The 10,037-nt window shown below is 30.0% G+C and overlaps 1 protein-coding gene across 1 annotated transcript; it reads left to right on the forward strand.

The window, feature by feature from the left end:
• The first annotated feature begins 1,725 nt into the window (after positions 1-1,725).
• LOC115695243 (uncharacterized) lies at positions 1,726-2,628 on the forward strand. The gene has a single exon (XM_030622323.1). It carries the CDS (start codon positions 1,726-1,728, stop codon positions 2,626-2,628), a length of 903 nt encoding a protein of 300 aa, XP_030478183.1.
• Positions 2,629-10,037: the final 7,409 nt, after the last annotated feature.

The raw sequence follows: 10,037 nt of genomic DNA on the forward strand, positions 1-10,037 counted from the left end.
CTTGGATCAATAGATATGAGTATGCATAAGCTGTATTTCTTAATGAAGGCATCTTTGACCATTCTCCTGGTATTTTAACACTTCATCCTGGTTTGGTGGGGGGGGGGGGGGAGAAGCCATTCAAATACTTTCGAATGTGGAAATCACATCCAAAGTATGAGTTAGCTTTGAATGAAATCTGGAAGAATGAGATAAGAGGCTCGAAAATGTATCAAGTGGTGTCTAAACTGAAGCAATTTAAAGTGAAGCTAAAGGAGATTAATCGAGAGGGGTTCTCTGATCTTCATAGTGCACTGACTATAGCAAAAACAGATCTGGACAAATGGCAAGACTTAGCAGCAACCTTTGAATGAGGAAATTCATAGCAAAGAAAAGGAGGCTCGAGAAGTTTTAGTGACAGTGCAGAAAGATTATTCTTCTTTTCTCCAACAGAAAGCAAAAATGGCGTCGATTGAGAATGGCGACAGCAACACTGCCTTATTCCATGCTTGCATTAAGCATAGAATTAGAGAAAATCGCATCCTATCAATAGAACCACAAGATGGAAACCGGGTGCATGAACCAGAACTCATCACTGGTGCATTTCTGAGGTTCTACAAAGACCTGCTTGGGACTAAAATGGTGAATAGAAAGAAAGTTCAGAATAGTGTAATCTCTAAAGGAGCAAGGGTATCAGTAGAGCAATCAAAATTACTGCTTCGGGGATTCACTACAGAGGAAGTGAAGACAGCAGCTTTTAGTACTCCAAGTGGCAAAGCCCCGGGTCCTGACAGATTCTCTAGTAGTTTCTTCCAAGACAATTGGGAGGCTATTGGTGATGACATAAGTGAAGCAGTAATCTCATTTTTGGATTTAGGTAATATACTCAAAGAAATCAATTCAACTATTATTACCTTGGTTCCAAAAATAAAATGTCCTAACACTGTCAAAGATTTTAGGCCAATTGCGTGTTGTAATGTTATTTACAAGATTGCAACAAAGCTTTTGAGTGCTAGAATCCGAGACATTCTTCCTGAAATAATTTCTCCTTCCCAAGGAGGATTTATTAAAGGAAGATTCATAGAGCATAATATTATGATTTGTCAGGACTTGGTGAGACATTATAGTAGGAAAGCCAATAAACCAAGTTGTATGATCAAGCTCGACCTTCAAAAGGCATATGATACTATTGAGTGGGGATTTTTGGAAGAGATGCTAGAAGGTTTAAACTTTCCTAAGGAGTTCATTAAGCTGATAATGAACTGTATTACAACTCCTAGGTTCTCTCTTATGTTCAATGGGTCCTTACATGGGTTCTTTGAAGCTAGAAGGGGACTTAGGCAAAGGGACCCCATGTCTCCTCTATTATTTGTCTTGGGAATGGAATACTTATCTAGACTTATGAAGAAGATAGGAGAGAAAAAGGACTTCCTATTTCATGACAGGTGTTCTTCACTTCAATTGAATCATCTGGCTTTTGCAGATGATGTCCTTCTCTTTTGTCATGGAGAGACACAGAGCATCACTTATATGCTTCAAGCTCTTAAACTTTTTTCTCTCACTTCTGGTCTTCACCCGAATGCTAGCAAAACTGCAATTTATTGCAGTAACATGGAGGAAGGAAGTGTGAAGAAATTGATTAAAGTATCGGGTTTCTCTAGATAAGTCTTGCCATTTACCTATCTGGGGATACCTATCTGCTCTGGGAAGATTTCAGGTAAGGATTGTGAACTTTTGGTTAAAAAAATGACTGCTAGAATTAAGAGTTGGAGTTCAAGAAATCTCTCCTTTGCAGGTCGGATTACTCTCATTAATTCAGTACTAATAGCAATTCAGGCATATTGGAGTCAGATGATGGTTTTGCCAAAAAAAGTTGTAAGAGCTATAGAAGCCGTGTGTAGGGCTTTTTTGTGGAAAGGTCAAGCATTGTTCCATGGTCCTGGGGCTGTGGCCTGGGAAAACATATGTCAACCTAAAAAAGCAGGTGGTTTGGGAATTATAAAGATAGAAGAGTGGAATAAAGCGGCTATCTCTAAGTACATTTGGGCCATCTCAAACAAGCGGGAAAGCCTCTGGCAAAGATGGATACACAGTGTATATCTTAAAGATCATGATTGGTGGAGCTACACAGCCTCTATCCATGCTAGCTGGTATTGGAAAAAGCTGGTAGCCATTAAAGATCAGCTGAAACTGAAATGTGATACAGCAAAGTTCCAGCAGAGGCAATATACAATTGCAGCACGCTATATGCTTTTTTCTCCTCCTGGAACTAGACAGAAATGGTGCAATGAGGTATGGAATAGATTGAATATTCCCAAACATAGTGTTATCTTGTGGTTAGCCATGTTAAATAGATTGAAAACAAAAGAAAGATTGCTCAAACATGGATTACAAATGAGTGAGCTATGCTGCCTTTGTAATGAACAAACTGAAACTGTGCAACACCTATTTTTCGAATGTACTGTGGCTGTGAAATGGTTGCAGGATATCAAACAGTGGCTGTCATGGAATGTGGTTTCTTTGAATCTTTCTACCTTACTTAGGTGGATTGCAAGGGCAAAGATTTCGAAGTTTCGAAAGAAGGTATACACTGCTGCAATTGCTGGACTGGTTTACAATGTCTGGAAACTGAGGAACAACATTACTTAGCAAGGGGAATCGTTAACCTCAAACCGAGTTACTGAGGAGACAAAATGGAATATCAAAACACGGATTGCCTTGTTTACACCCAAGAAGACTAAAGAAGTAGACAAAAAATGGTTCAATGATCTATAATGTAGATAATATCTGATGTATAGATTGATTGGGCCTGATTTGGGTGCCTATAGTTTGTACATAGTGTTTTGTGCAATATAATGCCCTGATTTATCAAAAAAAAAATCATTTTTGAATGATATTTAATTATTTTTTTACAACTAGAAGAATTAAGTATGAGACCTTAAGATGAAACCTAAGTAGTATATGTTCAAATACCATTGGACTATAGTAATAATTATGCCTATAATACTACACTGTTTTGTTATTCAGTCTTTAAATACTTTTAAATCTCTAGGCAAAATTCTACATTTAATCCTATTAATATAATTTTTTCTTGTTCAATTTTAATAAAAAAACAGTATGTTGTTCAAATCATTAGCACAAACTAAGGTTAATAATATACATAAATCTTATAAATCTATAGAAAATATGATAATCATCATCGTTGTGGGTACATACTTACCTTTCTAGCAACAATTCAAGCACATCTTCCTATAATTTCAAGCTTCAAAATCAATTCAAAGCGAGAAATGAAAGAAATCTGAACTTTTATCTCGTTATAGTATCAACATAAATTTCAAGCTTCAATAATCAATTTAAAGTAAGAGATACACCTTAATAGTTGAGATACTTCTACACCACTATTGTCATTATTGCAATGCAAAATTAACAAAAAATTAACCTTAAATAAGAAAAGGAGTGACATAAAAAAAACAAAAAAAAAAATTAAAGCTATTATAATACATAGAGTGAGGGTTGGAGTACCTTACCTGCCATGACTAATAAGACCACCGAGATTTATTTTGTTGTTGAGAAATTGAAGACAGGGACAAAAATCAAAGAAAGCAATCGGGAGAAGAGAGCGACGAAGATAGGTTTCTCTATTTTTGATGTTTGATTTTGTTTCTTTGAAATTAGAAATCGCTCTCAGATTTGTCTGAAAACTTAATAAATATAGGGGATTACTAGCGAAGAGTCTTCAAGTGAAAGGGTCCTTCGATTTTGTACAAAACAAGTCGAAACAATCAGGGAGGAGTTTTTCTTTTTGAGTTTGAGGTTGCTTCATTTTTTGGGGGAGCTTGGCTTTATTTTTTGACTCTAGTTTAGTTTTTTCAATAAATGACTCCTTATCCAAACAAAAAGGAGGGAGGAGTTTCACCTTTTTTTTAGAAAATACATTCAACCTATTTAAATAAAAACAAACTAGAAAATTAAGTATAATAATTTTAAATTAAGGTTAGGTGTAATAAAATTTTAATTATGAAATTATGTGTATACTTTTAAATTATAAGGAGTTTTGTTATAAAAATTTTAATAATTTGAGGGCAAAAAAAATACTAAAAGATCCTTATTTAGTAATAAATTATAAAAAAATAATTAATAATTATAATTAATTTAATTTTAAAATATAATTAACCCCAATTAAAGTTTTATAAAGAAATAAAGTAGTAGGTGACTAGTAGGTTATAAGTTAATTATTATTTATTTTTATTTAATTTTTAAATTAATCATAATTATTCAATAGTAATCTAACGGCAAAAAAATGTAACCATTAAAACATTAACAAATTTTATTTAATGTAACTTATAGTGTTTATTTGAATCAATAAATAAGGTTTCGGTCCCAAATTTTATTTTTTGGTGACTTGATATGTTCTTTGGATCGACTACTTATTCTATTTATAATTTTTACAATTATAGCTTAGTTGGTTATGATTTTCTCAATTATATTTATGTTGGATATATGTGTATATCTCTATAACCTAAATAAAAGCCACAATATTTTGGGCTTCTTCTAATTAATTTATACATATACCCTTTCCAATCTATAAATATAACAATACAAACAAAATACAAAATATTTTGATTTTTTTTTCTCATTGAGTTACACTTATACTATATTAATAAAGTTATAGATGCTAGCTTATATCATCATATTTAAATATTATTATATAGTACATTTTGGAGGTATTATTTAGTATAATTCAAAATCAGTGATTGAAATGAAATGGATATTAAAAACTAAGTAAGAATGAATTTGTGATTTTAACCTAAATAAAAGCCACAATATTTTGGGTTTCGTCTGATTAATTTACACATATACCCTTTTCAATCTATAAATATAACAATACAAACAAAATACAAAATATTTTGATTTTTTTTTCTCATTGAGTTACACTTATACTGTATTAATAAAGTTATAGATGATAGCTTATATTATCATATTTAAATATTATTATATAGTATATTTTGGGGGTATTATTTAGTATAATTCAAAATTAGTGATTGAAATGAAATGGATATTAAAAGCTAAGTAAGAATGAATTTGTGATTTTAATATTTGAAAATATTATTATAACAATAATAGCCAGAAAAATACACCACATTATAGATTTACTAATATTATATATTCAAATATTTGAAACAAAGTATACTGTATTAAATAAATTATTTTACATATCAAATCCTATTACTAAAGAATTCCAAAATAAATAAATAATAATACATGAAGTACAATTTTTTTAAAATAATCAATTAAAATCGTAAAAATAATTGTAATAATATCTGCATACGTTAATTAAAGAATAAATTCTCTATTTTTTATTTTTATATTACAGTAATTTTTTTTAAAAAAAAATGAGAGAATTAGAGATAAAAGTATGCCAAAAAAAGAAGATGACACTAAAAATTTATATACTAATAAATGTAAGTGGAGCTATATATATTAGATATTATGTCAAAAATTAACATGATATAATAATATAATTTTTCTTTTTTAAAGGAATAATATAGATTTTTAACTTAAGCAAAAAAAAAAAAAAAAAAAACTGAGTTTAAATGATAATTATATTTCTTGTGGATTTTAAATTATTTTGATGGATGTTCTTTTAAAATTACTAATTTATTTAAAAATAAAAGAAAGAACCTTAATTTAATTAGCGTTTTTTTATCTCTTTTGCTTGTATTCAAAACTTTTTTCTTTATCTTATTTTCATTGCAAAATGCTGTATTTCTCGGCATACCTTTTTGATTTCTAGAATTAAAACAAATTAGAATTCTCAATTCTATACGACGTCTAGGGGCTAAAATCATTTCAGGAACAGACAAATCATAATAGTTTTTTCTCTATTTTCAGCCATATACATATAAAAATTGAAGACTTTTGGATGAGAGCAATTGTGATTATGTATGGCTTATAAAATATATGAATAAACGTGCATATGTATAGATTTTATGATATATGGTGATTTATAAACACATTAGGATCAAAGTTAAGAATATATAATTTTGGAATTTTTTGTTCAAATTTGGCATAAAGTTTGTCTTTCATTCTAAATGAGTTGTTGAAACAAGATGTCGCTAAAGTAACTTTTTTTACGTAAATTGCTCATAAGGAATGTTAGAGGTTTGTGTATGTATTTTTCATGTAAGTATTGATCAGCCCAAAGGAAAGTTTTACTTATTTTCAGTGCACACATACCTGTGGTGATAAGTGTGTGACAATTATAAAGTTTTCAGGTGAAAAATAGGTACAATCCAAAGATTGACAAATTGTTTGACAGGATTTATTGTCAATATTTGATTGCTACAACAAGAGTACCACTTTACAGTTAATATTACTATCCAAAGACTTGATATTAACAGTGTGCTTAGTATTTTTAGATGGAATTTGCCATTATTTGAACTTATTGTATTATATGGATCCTTTTGTGAACAATATATTTATTTTGTTCTCTTTTTAAGTTAATGTTTTCATTTATATCTACCAACATAAAGTTAATTCTCATGCTAAATGGATAAAATTTTAACTAAAGAAAAGAGGCAAGCATGCTTCTTTAGCTACCTTATTTAAATAAAGGATAACGATAAAGATAAAACTCAGGATGTTGCGGAACACTACTTAAGAGAATGCTAAAGTTTTCTAAGTATGACATTATGCATATCTAAGGAAAATGAGTTTCTGGTTTATTTTGTAAATGTTTTAATTTATTGTACCCATATACTTAGTAAACAAAATTTTGTGGTATTGCATATGTAAGTATAACTATGGAAGGTAATCTATGAAACTAAAAGCCAAGTGATAATGAAAATTTCATCTTTCGAGACAACAAGAAAACAACTACAGTTGAGGTTATACAAATATTCAAACTATAGTTAAAGACTAGTTATTTTTTGGTTTTGGAAAAGACTTATACAGTATTATCACCTAGATGATTTTTTTTTTTTTCGAATTCTATTTTGAATAAATTAGATCATTCTTGTTCATTTAGAATTTCAAAGTCTTTTTCAATATTGGTTCTACTAGTTCTTTAGTTTATAAATTTATTAAAATTTATAACCTCATATAAAGAAACCTTATAATTTCTCTTGTGGTACAAAACATAAATTAAATCATGAGAATCCTATTATACTTTAGTATAAGTAGGTTATATCTCCGAAAGGAAAATAAAAAAGACTTATTTTTGATAGAATTTTTGACCCCTTGATTTAATAAATTTTAGATTTTAGAAAGGGGTAACAAACAAACATAAAGAAATCAAGTGACAGAATAAAATTTCATTGTCTAAGAACTTATGTTATATTTTGGTGGATCTTTTCTCATGGTTTCATGGAATGATCAATAATAGTATCTTATCTTCAAACTAATGAAACTTATTTTGTTCATAAGGGCATTAATAGACGTTGTTTCTTTTAAATTTTAAAAATCATAGTTGGAAAATCAACTAGGCAAGAAAATTAAAGTTGTTGAAACTAACTGTGGTGGTTAATACTACCATGAGAGGTATGACAAATCAAGTGAGTAACGTCTAAGATTATTTTTCACAACTACTAAAGAAATGTAATTTCGTCTTCTAATACAAATTGTTAGGCAAACCTAACATGAAGGGTATTTGAGAGATGTAATTGACATTTATCTAAGGAAATAGCTAGAAGTGTGATTAGTCATTCTTCTTCATGAAACTTATTTTGGAGAGAAACACTTAAGACTGCAACATAAATCCTGAACTGTGTATCAAGTAAAGTATAATTTAAAACTCTTTATAAACTAAGGTTGTAGGTTGTGATTAAACTAATAGTCTAACATATAGATATATTCTATTTGTGGATGTTCGACTAAGATGAGGTCTTATAAGCCTCATAAAATGAATATGGACTCCAAATAGTAAGGAACTATACTTTACTGTAAACTATAGTAATTAAAGAGCTACAAATTTTGTGATCCTACATTATAAGGTTCAAGTTTGAAACAAGAAAAGTTTATTATTATTTTGAGGATGTTGAGTCTAGGGGAGAAATAAGATTATTATAGATATTGTTCTTGAGGAAGAATTGACATTAAACTCAATTCTAACTATCACTTTTGACGGTGTTTAGGTTTCCATGACTTTCATTGATCAATAATTGAATCCAAAACCTTGATCAGACAATATCAAATAACTTCCCATTCAATATACGGTAAATATTTCAAATAATTAAACTCAACAACCTCAAAGATCAATGTAATTAAAGAAATCCATGAGAGAAAGGATATAAGGAAATAATGGAATGATAGACGATGATCCAATCAACTTTTTGTTGGGCTTTGTGCTCTAAATAAAACTCTATTTCAATGTAATCTTTACCATTCAATTATCAATAAAGAAACAGAAGTATTTTCATCACTTATTTAGTATGTCATTTGGTTCATGTGATTATTTATATGTTTATTTGATTTATAAATTCATCTAAATCCTTATCACATTGATGTTCTTGTTTATTGTGTCATCAGCACAGTGGAAAGTAATCAAGATTATGTGATTAAATGTATTCCTAGATTTATCAGTACACAGGGTTTAACTGATATGATAATCTATAACATAGTTTACTTGCACCTTGGATAAGTGTTATGTCCTTTCCAGGGCAATGGTTAAAGTAACGTTTGGGTTGGATGCATGGAGTATGCATTCGAAGGGACCGATATTGAACTTGAACTAGATATGATAAATTTACTGTAATATCTATTCAATTCAATATCACCTAGTTGATCCTAGATCAAATGATCTTAATCCTGACATTGTTAGGTTCAATCTCAAGAGTGTTATTCATGTTCTTTGATTTGTTAGTTAAGCCTACTTTTTGGTTAGGGTGATACGTACATTTTGGGAACATGGTAGTACAATTGAGTGGGAGCGCTAATCATAGATATGGAATCTATAGCTTCTATCTGGACATAGAAGTGAAACGATGATTTCCTCTGAGCTTGGCTAAACTGAGATAAATGGTTGAATACTCATTTCAGTGGTTATGTTAGTTCACTAAAATATCATTTATAGGTGGCTAAGGGTTTTAAGGATAAAATACATTGAAGGGTGTAACGGTAAATTAATCTTTATGCAATGTAAATTATCTATAGAGGATCATTGATTATTGGAATTATAACAATGGATAATTAATAGCGTATCTATATCGTGGAACATATAAAGCGTTCTATATAACTGAGAGTGCAATTCCAAGTTCTATGGTAGATGCAATGAGGAATTAATAAGTTAGTGGATTTACTTGGTAAATTCTAGATCTTCTTATTAGAAGCTCGGATATGTAGGCCCATGGTCCCCATACTAGTTGAGACAATACTGCTTGTGAGGCTCAGTCAATTGATTTTAATTAATCAATTATAATTCTAAACTTAGACTATGTCTAGTTTATGAATTTTCACTAAGGTCGGGCTTAATTGTGGAGAAAAGAGATTTTAGGGTTAATTTGTTAATTAAGAGACTTTATTAAGTCTAATTAATAAATATATTAAATCGCAATTTTATTTAATAATAATTAATTTTAATTATTAAATAATTAGTCTTGGCATTTAAGTGGTTAAATTGAAAAAATTGCATTTTCGAGAAAACAAGATAAGTAGTTGAAAAAAATGGCAAAATTACAAAGTGGGGCCCATATCCATGGCTGGCCACTTAATGGGAAATTTACCATTTATTTTTTTATTATTTTAATGCCAAATAATTCTAACCTAACCCTAGGTGGATTCCTATAAATAGGTAGTGATGGCCTCAAAGGAAAAGATGATGCAAACACTTTCCTTCAGTCAAATTTGAGCCATCTTCTCTATACCTATTTCGAAACCACCTCTCTCTCTCTCTCTCTCTCTCTCTCTCTCTCTCTCTCTCTCTCTCTCTCTCTCTCTCTCTCTCTCTCTCTCTCTCTCTCTCTCTCTCTCTTCAAATCTGAACCCTAGAGTGATTAGAGTGAGTGCCCACACACATCAAGTGGTACTCAATCATAGTGTGTAAGGCTATGAAGAATCCAAAT

Source organism: Cannabis sativa, chromosome 6 (assembly GCF_029168945.1).
Source record: "Cannabis sativa cultivar Pink pepper isolate KNU-18-1 chromosome 6, ASM2916894v1, whole genome shotgun sequence".
In the NCBI taxonomy this organism is placed as follows: domain Eukaryota; kingdom Viridiplantae; phylum Streptophyta; class Magnoliopsida; order Rosales; family Cannabaceae; genus Cannabis; species Cannabis sativa.

What these genes read in the sequence shown, in the direction of transcription:
- LOC115695243 (XM_030622323.1), top strand. Translation starts at nt 1,726, where the DNA reads ATGACTGCTAGAATTAAGAGTTGGAGTTCAAGAAATCTCTCCTTTGCA.